General features: G+C 40.1%; 1 protein-coding gene across 1 annotated transcript in view; it reads left to right on the forward strand.

Moving 5' to 3' along the window:
• The window catches only part of macrod2 (mono-ADP ribosylhydrolase 2), a 399,802-nt gene that overhangs the window by 297,138 nt on the left and 87,708 nt on the right, over positions 1 to 14,956 (forward strand). The window contains exons 7-8 of the mRNA XM_030770327.1: positions 6,900 to 6,930; positions 13,841 to 13,914. Coding sequence (XP_030626187.1) covers positions 6,900 to 6,930; positions 13,841 to 13,914 — 105 coding nt within the window. The remainder of the gene's footprint in view (positions 1 to 6,899; positions 6,931 to 13,840; positions 13,915 to 14,956) is intronic.

Below are 14,956 nucleotides of genomic sequence, written 5' to 3' on the forward strand. Positions count from 1 at the left end.
ACTGCTATATGTAAAGCTGAGGTGAGTAGGACTTAAAGCAGTACATGCTGTGTGACTCTGACACAGGAGAATCACTAATGGCAACTAATGTATGTTAGACATTTTCATGGCGGCCCTGAAATCATCTCTGTCATTCAGAATTGACTGTTCCCATGTTGAGAAGAGATAAATTCTTTTGTACTGTGTGGGATTTCTGGATTTGACTACAGTCAGCTGTGTGTGTGGATATATATATATATTTTTTTTTTACAGTTAAGAAATCGCTCTATGTGCGTTGAAATTCCTCTTTGATTGTGTGGTGAGAGACAAATGAAATACAAACAGCTTGAGATAAACCACTTTCATGCAATGTGGTTTTGCAAAGAGTAAGCCAAGCATATCTACCCCTAGTCCGGTCAGCTTGCTTTAGAAAAGGAAAACAGTGATCTGACTCAATCCGTTGTCTGTTTTTGAGTCAATGTTGACATTTTTCAATCAAGATCATTCACCACACATGAATAGGAAGAAACGTACTTTTTGTCACTCAATACTCTAGTGTTATTTGCTCAAACAAGAGAAGAAATATCGTTGGCACTGCATTTGGGCACCTCTGTTCAAATGTAGTGAATTGTATAAGCATCTGCCTAAAGCTAGGATTTGCTTGCTGTGTAACCTGGACGTTTTGTTAAGTCAAAAGGGAGCATGCATTCTTCTCATGAGTCGAATGTGTCAAGGCTCAGGAATGTGTGTCTGGTTTGGAAACATTTGCAGTGTGAGTTTCATTTGCACAAGGTCTCTCCTTTTCACCACCGAGATTCATACCCGCAGCTCTCTTGAGCAAACACACTCCAAGATTCTGAGCAGGGGGTCAGAGCTTTAAACTGAGTGTTCCTATGGCAACTGGCACAGAGAAACCCCTGCCCTGGGCATTAGTTGAGGGGCAGGAACTATTATGAAGTGTAGCTTTATCATATGTCTATTACTGTAGTAATGCAGGCGCCGGTTCTGGCTCTGACATTACTCGGATGGTCAGTTCTTCCTTATGGGACATTACAACCTTGAAAATGTCAGTAGTTTGACTGAGATGGAACATGCGTGTTTCATATGTTTCCTGCTTACGGTACACATCGTCTTTAAGTGGACCATGGCCTCAAAGCACTTGTGAAGTGAAGGATGTATAACTGCCATCTTTAGGAGATGTACTTCAATTTCTTTTAGAATCATTCAGAGCACTGTAGCATAGTCTGGGATGTATACTGCAAAACCCTGAAGATTTCAGTTTGTTAGGAGGGAAATATGTAGTATATCTGAATTCGACAATGCGTGTCTGTGTGTGCCTTCGTGTGTTCCTGTGTGTGTGCCTGTGTGTGTGTGTGTGTGTGTGTGTGTGTGTGTGTATGTGTGTGTGTATGTGAGTGTCTGTGTGTGTGTGTGTTTGTTCAATTAGACTCCACAGTCATACATTGTGCTGCTTAAATTGTGTGAGGGAAGGACTTAAAAAGGAATGGTGATTGATTAGGGAGGAGCAATTGCAATAGAATGATTTCCCTGGTGACCAATTTCCATACGCTTCCTAAGCAAGGAAAATAAGCAACAAACTAGCAGGCGTGGGCCTGTGTTAAAGCATGGGAGGACTCACTGATTCGCACCTAATGAACTGACAGACAAAAAAAAAAATAATAATAATAACACCATCCAGGGATCATAAGTCACCAATGAAGTGCAATAATGTCAGCCTTGTTAATTAACTCCAGGCTCCCATATAAATACCCTCATGTAGTATGGTAACAGATTGTGTAGTGCAGGCAGTAGTGGCCTGACTATGCAGACTTAAACAGCCAAATCATGCCAGCTACCTCAGGCACAGTGCTGGGCACACTGTGACTGCTGTACTTAACCAGTCTAAATCTGTTTACTCTCAGACGCTGCGTAAACGGTCTTATTCAAACACGCTAGACTAGAGAGACTATATGAAACATAGTTTTGTTTTCTAAGCAGTTGTTTATGTAGGGTGCTTTTTCTCTGTTTATGCTGATTAGCATATGTAATTTATGCAAGGTAGTCGTAGCTGTCGTTTGCTCTATGGAAAGACATTATAGATTAAACACCATTGAGCGTATTGCCGATGATCAGTTACAGTCAATATGCAATTACCGCATATAGACAGTTTCCTCTTGTGACGTTGGAGTTGGATGCAATCTTGGTGATGATGAAAGTCTATACTCACAACCCATTAAGAAAAGATTCAACTCGGCTTATTGAAAAAAAAGAAAAAGAAGAAAAAAACCCTAAGGCAGAAACAGAATGGGGGGGGGGGAATCATTCTATAGCTACCTATATTACAAGCACGGATTTGCTGTAAGATGGTCAGCATTTGGAACACACTCATATCTTATTTGTTTTCTCTTTTCTTTTTTAAAACTGATTTAGAGAAAGAACAGAGGTTTTTTGCTAAGCAGTCAACAGAGGTTGGTCGGTCATAAAAGCTCCTCTTATGGCAAGTTTATTTGATTTTACTGTACCCTACCTCTGCCAGCCCCTTCCCGTGTGATAAACCCGCTCTGAGGCAGTTACGTCAGGTTCCTGCAAGTCCTAGAGGTGTCAGATTGGGGTGAATTTTTACAATACCAGTAAAAGTGACTACTTACTGCTCTCCTCCCTCTTAGATCGATACTCGGTAATGGATTAGCTCGCTAACGGATAGAAAGCCCAGTTTAATTGATCACTCCGACTCTGTGTTATTGTCTTGCTGGCAGATGAGTCATGATTGTTAACTTAAAGGAACTTTACCCAGGGGAGATTTTTGTTTTTGTTGTGGGAACAAAGCCTAACGGCTTTAGATCCAATCAAACAATTTATCCCAAAGGAGCTAAGTGCCACCAAGATCTGTATTCATGTAAAATGATCAAGCTGTTTTTGTGCACTGTTTGATATAGTACAAAGGATTCCACCCACCAAGAGTTGTTTAACTGTATTTTTATGAATATTTAGTTCAGTTTTGAGTGGGAACTATAGAAAGTGATTAAGATGTCTCTGAACCTGGAATAACCCCTACCACTCCCGCTGTCCTCAAATATTCATGGTCAAGGTGAAATGCACAGAGCATTATTATTGTGACTGTAAAAATGAATAGTAGACGGTCATGTGAAACGGTGAAAATTCTGGTTTGTATATATAACTTGGTATATGTGTTATCCTTCAACTGGAATTGTGAAATGTTAAGTTTACTCACCATCTTATCTGTCAAAGCAGCATTTGGTTTCATTTAGTTGAATTCCATGTACGATTTTAATGCTTTGTTGCTGGTTTTCTCTGTGAAAAAGACCTGAGCTTTAAATGGACTTTTTTTTCTCCATGCCTCATCATGGATAGTTTGAGTCAGACCAAAGACGAGCGTCTGGAAAGGTCAAGGCTTCGGTAAAAAGATTCAACTGAAATATTGATCTTGACAGCTGGAACTACAACACATGGCATGGAAAATAATAAAAACTGAACTCTGCGTCTGATGTTCAGAAAGACTGATATGTGTGAAAACCAGGGTGCCAGGTGATACGCCTACATTTAGTGACGGAACACAGACTTTGCATTCTATTGTTTGATGTTTTAATTGTATGTGGAAGCTACAGTTTTTAATCATGCCCGTTATGTCAGGACTCCGCGGGAGCCCTGTCTGTTCTCAGCAAAAGCCCCCACTCCCTTTGATTTGTGCAGCTGTCACCTGAAATTGTGCTGGGTCTCCGTGTATGTATTGTTATTTTCTGTCTTTTTTTTTTATTCATTTATTCATTTCCAGTTAATGTTTTGCCACCGCAGTATTAGTGCAATTATAGCAGGCTTTGTTTTGCACATGTAAAACACTTGTCTGGGAGGGAGATTCTCACACTCACACTTCAAAACATTTTTAAAACAAAAGCTTATTAGCAGCCTCTTTGAGTGTCATTAAACACAACTTCACAAGGTCAGATGGAAAATATAAAAGCTGTTAGTCCTAGATTCACACAGTTTTAACACTTTTTATGTTATGTCTAATTTTCCACTAATGTTAGTACTCCTTAAATAGATTGTTGACTGCATAACTGTTTGTGAATTTGCATTTGTCACTGTCCTGTGTTAGCAGAGCGGTCATACCTATTTTGATGAATGCTAGGTTAAAGCATGCATTCAGCTACTTTGGAGAGATAAATGAGAACTTCCAATAAATCTTTTTCTCTTTACTGTTTATTAATACACTTTAAAAGATAAATGGGAGATAAGCCTGCAGAGGACAGAAGTAAAGAGGAATGATCACACTCAGTTCTAAATTCACTCCTGTGAATCCACTCCTGTAATACCTCTAGTGCAAAGTACCGCAAAACCTGAACTGTTACACTGAAGATTTTTTACATTTTTTATTTATTTATTAATTAATCTTTTTGAATGGATGGTTATTATGAATCAGCTATGCTCTGCATTATGTTTGTCACTCTCAGGCCTTCTGTGTTTTAAAAAGTGGATTAAATCATAGGTGAGATTTTAGAGAGGTACTTAATCCCAACATTTGTTTTCCTTTATTCAACTGAAAAAGGCTGAGTTAAACAGATTGAATATGAGAATGGAGACTTGTGTATTTATTCTACTGAGCGAGCAAATTAAGGTAATCTGTAGGATCGATCTAGAAAATGTAATGATTAGCTTCATGTCAATAATTTCACCTGCTTTTGTTTGTTTGTTTGTTTATTTACTCACTTCGATCCCCAAGATTCCACATATTAGTGTTCAAAATGGGAGGGAAGCTAGTGGAGAGTACTCATTTTGAAAGTGACAGCCTCGCTGTAATAAAGACGTCAGAAATTGTGTCTTGTTTTTCAGCACGCTTGTGTTTTAGAGTGAATGTAGTAAGAGACAGAGGAGAGGAGGATGAATGCACATGGATTTTAGAGACTTTTTAAAACGATGTTCTTACACCTCTTTCTTGCTCTTTATGACTTTAAATTCTTTGCCAGTCTTCTTCATCCCCAGTGCTTATCTCTGCTGTGTCTCTGTGTTAATGACTTCAGCATAATTGAGTGTAACAGCTCCTGGGGCACGTATGCTGCAGACACATTTAAAATCGCAAGAAACCCGCTCACCTATCAAAGTTCCAGAAAAATCTATGACTAAAGCTGGCGTTGGTGCTGTCAAGCTAGACTGCAGGTTTTGGGATGGATCCGTTCCAGGCGTTATAATATTTGCTAGTGTGTAATTATCATGTTTGAGCTTTACCTGTTCGTTCGTATGGTGATCTACACTTCACTGAAATCGTTTCTAAGCGGCTCTGACCAGGCTGATGTTGCACCTCTGGTTAATCACTCGTCAGATTAATTAAAACAGCGGATGAAAGCCATGGCACATCCTTTGAAATGCATTTCACAGTCTGCTGAAAACCACAGATGAATAGATGGATTCATAAAAAATACGTATTTTATGTAATATATATATATATATATGTATGTATGTATGTATGTGTATGTGTATGTGTGTGTGTGTGTGTGTATATATATATGTATGTGTGTGTGTGTGTGTGTGTGTGTGTGTGTGTATATATATATATATATATGCACACATAGACATATACACACACACGCATACTTTTTTTTTTTTTTAAGTGCTCTATTTTGTGAATTTCTTGGTGTTTTTTGTTTTTCTGTTTTTGTTTTATTTGGTTTTGTTAGTTTTTTTCTTGTAATGATGAAGCAGTTTTGCAGTAATTTGACTGTTTAAGCCACTTATTTCTAATTACAATATGTAATAATGTGTTGATAGCTTATTTCTGTCTGTCTGTGCTGCTGTTAGACCGGGGCTGCAGCTTCTTTTTTGCTTGCCGACATAAATTAAATGATCTCTTTATGTTGCTATGTTTTCATTCTTTCAACATTAATAAATCCCTGGGGAGGAAAAAAAGAAAATAAAACACGGATCGGTTTATCTCTCGAATGAGTCTGTCCAGACAATGAAAGTAATCAATCAAACACCAATTCAGGTGAACGCTGATGAGAGATACTGCGATGCTCTAGCTATGAATGGAACTGTAAACAGACTCAAAGCAGAGTGCTGCAGAATCATTAAAAGCTATTTTCTTGCTTTTCTTATTCATATGTATTCTTAAATGGTAAAACTTGAGTTTTGATTGAAAGAAGTGGAAATTGTGTAGAACAGTTAAAAATGAAGTCCAGACATTTCACAAAGTAAAAATTTTACCACATACAGGATTTCTTCGGGTCACTGCTAGTTTCTTCCTGTTTCAAATAATCTATAATGGAATTTAGTATGTCACTCATATTTGAGTTGGTCACTAGCCGAGATAATTCTTAAAAGTGTAAAGCTTTCTGTTAACAGGGATTTCACCGGGGTCTGTTTGTATTGTGATCAGCTATATGTGGTTTGTACTTCACTCATCTTCTGAAAGCCTTTGAATAATATAGATAAGTTATTCACAGTGTCTACAATATTAAAGCACAGCACAGTGCTCTTAGAATTGGTGCTTGAAGTTCATTTGGGTTTCCGTTTAATACTACATAGATGTTTTGCATAAAGAAGGTTTGAAATATGTTTCAGTGTTACATGTAAAAGTGCAATTATAATTATCCCTGCTGGCACTCATGAAACATTTGATATTAGATGAATCGGGGCTGTGCATGTTGTGGATTTGATTAAGTTTGACTTAATAAATTTCATATATGCTGTCAAACTGCAAGCTTTGCAGGAAATGAAAAAAAAAATGAAGACGAAATATGTATGTTTTAACCTTTTGTCTGGTTGGGCACAAGCTTGAATGCAGATTTTTGCTAATTTTCCATATATGTGTAGAGTTGAGTCAGTAGGTATTGTCTGTGTCTGTTTGCTCATGTTGTGGACATGGTTTCATTAAAAATAATGGGTTTTTTTTGTCCTTCATTTTCCAGGCCTTTCCATGCATCTCTACAGGAATTTATGGTAGGTACATTTATTGCCCCTCTCTTTCTATCTCTCTCCCCCCTCCCTCTCGCTCACTCTTTCTCTTCTCCCCCTTTCTCTCATTCTATTTATATTTTTCCCACTTCAGTCATTCTCTCCCTTTCTTCGTGTTGTATGTGTGTTTCTCTGAGGGAGAGATAAAGAGAGTCTGATCGTGCTATGTCGTCCTGTTCCAACGTCTTAGGGAGTCGTTCCAGCCTTAGTTCAACACGGGGGAGGAGAGCGGTTACATTCCATTAGCACTGTTTACCTCTCCTTGACTTTCCACTAACTCTGACGCGGGCCTCAGTTTTCGTTTAGCCGTATTTAGCCGTTATTACTTTCATTTCTCCTAATTACATCTCGTTTGTGTATAGCTGCAGTGTAGTGTTAGAGTGTGGGTATAGAGCATTAGGCGGCTGTGCCACATACACTAGCAATAAATGATGTTAATTTAGCTGTGCTAGCCCAGCCAGCAGGAGCCTGTCACACAACTAGACCACAAGCTCTTCACTTCAAAGCCACTGACTACACTACATCTACGCGTGATACAGCAGGCTCAATTAAATGGCCTTTTCAATGAATAAACAGCTTATCCATACTCCACAGCTGCCTGTCAAGTATGTTGAAAGCTGATTAATTTCAGCAATCATCTGAAAAATACGAACAAAATTGAATTTCAAAGCAAACAGAACTTTCCCTTTTATCATTATCAAATGGCTAATAACCTGAATATTTCTCCTTGGTATGGTTGCCCTCTAAACCTAATTTTTTAAGATTTTTTTTCTCTGAATGGTTTTACACTTTGCACTTTGTTTTCTTTGACAGTTGTTCTTAATGTTGTTAGAGAAAGAAGGTGATCATGTTATTAGATGTCTGAAAAGTCATAAATGTCTCACACAGTAGACACTGTGCCAGAATAACGGGGAGCTTGACCCAGTTTTTTCAGCCATATGGAGAACAATTTATATCCATAACCAACATGGCTATTATCGAAGACGATGTCCGAGCTATGTTCTCTCTTATGCATCATCCTGGTCAGCACACAGCTTTGTCAGGGTGTATAATGATAATTGACACCCTCTCTTTCCCCAGTGTAAGTTCAGTCATCGCTGACAGATGATTGGAGAGCAGTGGGTGGAGTCTGCAGAGGGGTTCAAAGAGTAAAATGGACAAGCTAGGAGAAAAATGAGGCCTCACTACTACCTGACAGTCCAATCCCTCAGTCCAGCCCATTAGCTGCAGCAGAATTTTCTGTGCGCTTAGCGTGTCAGAGGTACCACCCATAAACAAACTGGCGGTCAGTGCGGGCACAAGGGTCGGACAGTATGATAGAGGTTATTAAGTGCTGCTTTTGTAGCCCATCAATCAACACCACATGACCTGAGTTCAAATGGATTATTCCTTCCAAGGGGGAGACACCTTTCAATGTCTTACAAGATCTGAACTGATAGGCAGGCCGGAGCCAAACTGCCTAGACAGACAGAGCGCTCTCTCTCTCTCTCTCTCTCTCACTCTCTCTCACCCTCACACATGCGCGTGCACACACACACACACACACACACACACACACACACACACACACACACACACCTCTCACCTTTAAATTCTATCTTAAATTCTTTATTCATCTCATAAACTTACAAACATATGCAAAAACAGGAACTAAATATGCAAGAGAAGATATTGCTTCTATCATTCAGGCCTGAAAGACACTTAAATTCAACCTGTCGGGACTACACGGACGCAAACACACACACACACACACACACACACACACACACACACACACACACACACACACAACACTCCTCTGACTCAGCCTCATATCTGAAAATCCCAAATCCATTTGCCTTGAAGCACACAGGTTAATTTCTCCATTATTTCATGGGGCAGGGGGAGGGAGGGGAGAACCGCAATTACATTTCACCAATTCAGACTTTTTAACAGCCCGTCTCTTATGACAGTGTCACACTGTGCCCTGATATATTCAACCAAGCATACAGATAAGCTGCAAAGAGCAAATGAATTAGCGTTTGGTTCATCTTTCACTGTAGCCAGAGAACAAATTAAGAGAAGAAAAGACTCACTGCATGCCTGTGTGGAAAAAATCTGTGCAATTTCTTAGCTTGATGAGATCAGGGCGCCTGAAACAAGACAGCTATGCCTCATTGCCTTAACATTTCATCGGTGCTAGCATGCTAGCACCAGACAACCTGAGGATTTTGAAGGCTAGGCAGCAGTTACGCTAGTGAAGGTACGGGAAAGTTCTTCAACACTGTTTCAAATTCTAGCCTGTCACCACAGGGACATGACGAAAGCTTGGTGCTCTAAAAAGCAGTGTGAATCTTTGCAGTTAGTTAAAAAAAATGTTTATTTGCCAAATAATTAGCGCTATTGCATTATAGGAGCACTGAAATGGATTAATTAGCATTCACTATGCTTCAGAATAGTTGTGGGTTACCTGGACAGCTAATTAAAACACTTCACACGTAATTTTAGTTTTGCTCTGCATGAACATTACACAGATTGGCAACATAATGGACTTTCATCAAAGCAACAGAAGAAAGAATGTACTCATGGTTATGCACAACTCTGTTGCTTTTGTGTCACTGTCACACTCTGTTGATCACAACACATGTCTTTCCATCATAACTCTCAGAAAGAAGTAGTAGCCTAGATAGTTTCAGCGGTAATCATGTGATGATTATTTGTTTGTTTGTTTGTTTGTTTGTTTGTTGGTTTGTTTGTTTAAGTGCTGAATGAATTGCAACAGTTATGAACCATCAGCCTAGGGAGTTGTGAAATGAATGAATGAATGAATGACAATCATTATATAAAAACCTTGATACATGATAGATTCCATTAGTTTTCATGACCTTCTTATCAGTACAAGACCAAATAGTTTTTATTTAGTGTCCAGCTTCTTTGAGGAAAACAGAAAAAAGAGGTTTCTTGTTAATAAATTTAGAGCTATGTATATATGTGACAATCCAGTTCCTACGCACTGTGTGTCATGGGAAGTGGCTTCTCTCTCTTCGTTACTGCTATCTATCCGCTAGCTCTACCTGCTGCACTTCAGTATATGTCCTGTGTTCAGGTGGATTTGAGAGTTGTTGACACTGAGGTTTAGCTGGGCACTGCTGGCTATGGCAGATATGTGACAGTAATCCATCCAGGTTGTGCCAGCGTGTTTGAGCTGTGCACAGACAGCAGTGAAAGGATCAGAGAGGTCAGACCCTGTAAATGTTTTCGCTGGGTGATTCCTGGCCCCCTGTTCCGTATAGGATTAGGACAAGACCCTTTCAAGACATCTTATCTCTCACTAGTGATGACTGGCAGCTCCCAAATCCAGGATCCCCAGGCTGTAAGTGTAAGGGTTTTCTTCAAGGAAGACAGGATAAAGAGTGTGGGTAGAGACACTCTGAATTGTTCTGTAGAATTGTCTCGCCTTTTTTTATCTTTCAATTTTAAATACTATAACAGTTTTAGGATGTTGAACCATACCCTAAGCATGAACATACATAGTTGAGTTAAGTGACGTTGTTTAAAAGAAAAATAGAACCTTGATTTAGAATGACTATGGATGATACTACTGAGGGGAAAAACACTAAATTTTAGGGGACAGCAGATTCAGCCCAGTTAAGCCCTTTGTGAAGTGTATATGTGTACATGTGTGAATGGTATAAGCCAAAGTTCAGATTGGTCTCAGTTCAGTGTGCTTTAAAGAGGAATGATATGTTACTTGATAATTTTAGCATGTAGGACGAACCTGTCACCACCTATGTGGAATGAATCCAAGGTCACACCCCGACAGACCTCTTGAGACTGGTCGTTTTTTGAGTCTGCGTGTGTTCCTTCCATTCAAATATGGGTCACTCTCTCTGTCTCTGTCTTTCTCATCCTCAGCTTTTCTCAGAGATAAGAGATACTGCGTGTGAACACCTTTTCAATTGCCAAGCCTAAAAGATCTCTTTCTCCGTTAGTATTCCTTTTGACAGCCTAGATGGTTTTAAAGTTTCACACAGTTAGCAAAGTTTACAGTGTGCTCTCAAGCATTCTTTGTAGTCTGGGTTCATTTAAGGGTCACACTAAAGCTCACAAAAGTTGTCCAATGCCAAGTCATTGCCAGACATCCTGAGTAATTATTGAACAACTTCTGCTTGTATCAGTTTGTGCTGGCGTTTTGTTTTGTGACACACTGCCTCTCTCCAACTGTTTAATAGAGACAAGGCATCTAAGCAGTCCCCCTGTACTACTTCTGTATCCTGTAATGTTTTTTTTTCTCATCTTCCTGTCTCTCTCCCTCTCTCTGTCTCTCTGGCGAATCCTCACACGATGAAGTAGGAAAAAAAAAATAAAAAACTACAACTGAAATAACAGAGTGCCACAGGAGTACTCATCAGTGGAGCTCAGCTGTAAAGTGCCCATCACCACAACTCACAAAGACGAATCCTCCCCGTTCAGAGCTGCTCCCACCATTAGATATAACAGAGTCCAGTTAGCACTCAGGAGACCAAGCCATCAGACTATGGCCCGTGCCACGCCCCCCAACACAGACTGGCTTTCACTTACGTCTCACTAACATAAAGAGAGGGAAAGAGATTTATTTTGTCCTGCACGTCATATGTCATTTTTAGAGAGCAAACATACTTTCATTTCTGACCCTAAAAAAAAAAACGGTTTGCTTTCTTGCAGAACACTGAGGAAAACATTTGAAATAAAGTGTCCGAGCACACGTGCTTTGAAGAACCCCATAAGGATGATGAGATTAAAAAAAATCTTTTGTATTTTTTTTAGGCCAAAACATTTTAAATTGTAAACATTACCTTAAGAAATAAGCACCATGTTACTTTAGGTGATGTGTCCTTGCACTGTTCTATTCAGAGGTTGCTTTTTTCTGGGATAAGTGAACATTAGTGCTATAAGAGGTTGTCAGCAGGAGGATGGAGAAAGGGCTTTTAGTGTGTCAGTGTTGTGGAGTGAGTCAAGCAGCTAGAGCAGGTGGAGGAGAGGAGCAAATTATCAGAGGAAGCTTGGAATGGATTGTGACTACAGCTGCTGACCCTGTGTACCTATGCCACTGCCTCCCAGAGCTCTGCTGGCATATATCACAGTGCCACAGTGGCCCCTCTCTGTCTCTTCTCTTCTTCTCTTCTCCCCTCTCTCTCTCTCTCTCTCTCTCTCTCTCTCTCTCTCTTTACCACACAAATACAAAGATTTTACCCTCACATCTTACATTAAAATGTCCATGAAATGTAAATCAACAATTCATTTGTAGTAGTCATAATACCAAAAAAAAATACTGACCTCCTTTAGCTTTCATTGCCTATGTCTTGGAATAAAGAAGAGAGAATGTGTGTGCTGTGAAGGTGCCTTGTCCAAAAGAAGTGTCTCTTAAAGTAGCAGAGAGTTAGAGGACGTGACCTCTGTATTTTGTGATGAATCTGTTTACTTGCATGTGCAAAGTTCTTTCACGTGTGACTCGGCATTTTTGACAGCATCTTACCTTTTTTTAAGCTCATTTCATAGAAGAAGCAGCACTGTACAAACAAAATTTCTTTCTTTATGTCTTCACTTGCATTTAGTTATAAGAATCGCCAGAGAAATGTTCTTTGAAAAACTCTGAGCACACAGGGAGAAGAAGGAAGGTTAGAGGAAAGGGTGCCCAGATAACCAGTTCCCTGAACTACAGCAAAGCCTAGGCACAGTGAACACTGATATTCAACACACACACACACACACACACACACACACACACACACACACACACACACACACGTGGTGTGCACCCACAGCTTGCCTTAGAGCACAGCTGCCTGGTTGCTGGAGAGAGAAAGGAGAGGGTGACATAGGTGACAGATAGTGGAGAAGGTGAGAGGCTGAGGGAACTATGGAGAGAAAGGAGAGAGAGAAAAAAAGAGGGGGAGGGAGAGAGAGAGAGAGAGAGAGAGAGAGAGAGAGATGCGTGTGAGAAAGAGAACATGGCGAACAGTGGAGAGAGCGAAAGGGAGGGGCTGGGGTGTCAGAGAGAGAATAGAGTGAGTATCTGTCCTATGATGCGGTCCCCTCGTCTTTGCGATTGGAAAATTGTTTGGTGCTGAAAGACGGAGACCGAGGGTCATGACGGACAGGGTGACTGCTGAAGACTTTTAAGAGGGGTCGGAGGGGGGAAAATAAAGGAACAGACGAACCTAAATCCCTCATAGCCGCCGTAGTCCCGAAGCCTACATCAATTAGAGCTTTAGAAGGCAGGCGCTTAAGGCAGAGACCAGGCACTGGTGTCGTCTGCAGCCCTGCATGGCTCCACAGGCTCTCCCTCACCTTATTAAAAATTAATGCAGCCAGAATCTATTTATTCACAATCAATATGCTATGTTAACACAGAGGTTGAGCTCACGTCCTGGCATCGCTGTAGTGATTAATATAGCCGTTAGCCGTTCCATTCCTCATGCGCTCTGGTCAATATGTCATTACTTTTCTCTGTTGTGGCAGTGGTAAACACTCAACAAGGACAGAGGACAGTATAAATGATCACATTTAGGCACATTAAAGGTTTTGTAAATCGTCCAACAATTGCTAAACAGCAGTAATAAATTTCGAGTGAAGGTTAGAATTGAGCAGGTTTAGGGAAAGGTGGACAGAAGGTGTGCCCAACATAACACGACACGAGTTCCGCAAGGGTAATTTTCATTTCTTTCCCTGGAGGGAGCACAAGTAATAAATGAAACAGACATAATACGAGTGCATGTGATTTACTAACGATCCAACAGATTTTGTGTATTGATAAAGACCTGCTGTTTATGTGTTGTATTTAAATCTGATCCCACCTATGATAAATGCATGTTTTGGCTGTGTCATGTCTGTCATGGGGACTCACGGGGAGTTGTTTTGCTTTCTTCGTCTTCAGGTTTCCCTAATGAACCTGCTGCAGAGATAGCGCTGAAGACTGTGAGGAACTGGCTCAAGAAGAACAAGGCTGAGGTAGGGACCGCTGGTTTAAAACTGGTTTAGAACTGTTTATAATGTATAATTATCCCTCATCCCAATATATAGAGGGTTAAGCATTAGCACTGTAGCTGTTAACATTTAACACTAAAGAGTGTTGAGTGGCTGCTGTTGAGTAGCTTGTGCCTGTGTGTGTGTGTGCGCGCGTGCGTGTATTTTTCCTTAGTATGGATGCTGAGGCAAAAGCCTCTAGTTGTATTTGTGAAGGTCAAAATTACACAGCCATAATTACACATGCCTCACTTGATTGTTCTCCACATGCTGATCAAATTAGACAACAATCTCTCTCAAATCAGTTCCTAAACGGTCTGTTAACTTTTAAATGGCCCTCTGTTACAAAAGCACTTCAAGTCCAAAAGCCAAGGGGAAAGTAGACACATTAGATGAAATAAGCAGAAATTAATTTGTAAATGAAATAAGTTATCACAATGCTGTTTAAGGACTGAATGCACAGATGCACAGAGATGTTGACGGTAGTAATGCTAATTAGATACTTGAATGAAAAGTTCTGGTTCCACTTAAACAATTTGTTAATAAAGAGACCTCCAGTGTGCAAAGAGAAAGATGGGTAATGACGCCATGTACAAATGTGGAGGTAACTTCCAGTAATGATGCTTGGATGATTTAAAATATTTAACTATGTTGTCTATCATGTAGCATATCATGTCTTTTCATTTGGTTATGTGTATGTGCCGAATTGTTTTTTTTTTCTTTCTTTCTTGTGTCTACCAAGAAATTCAATGGCATAACACTAGCAAGGTCAAACAATAAAGAACCTGTTGAAAAAGCAAAGCTTGTGGCCAAAGGGTGTCAGACAGCCAGTGAACAAACGAGTCCACCTGCCAAAACTGGAGAAGAGGACACTTTCATTTGTTGTGATCATTAGACGAAAGCGAGTCGTGTGATGGCCTGTAGGCTGGAAAAGTACCCAGAGAGCGTTAAGATTAATTCCTGAGGACAGCGGCCAGGGAAGGCTGGACTGGGACCACTGTATGGTTATGAGACATTTGTGTACCTT

Source organism: Chanos chanos, chromosome 4, assembly GCF_902362185.1.
Source record: "Chanos chanos chromosome 4, fChaCha1.1, whole genome shotgun sequence".
Taxonomy (NCBI): Eukaryota; Metazoa; Chordata; class Actinopteri; order Gonorynchiformes; family Chanidae; genus Chanos; species Chanos chanos.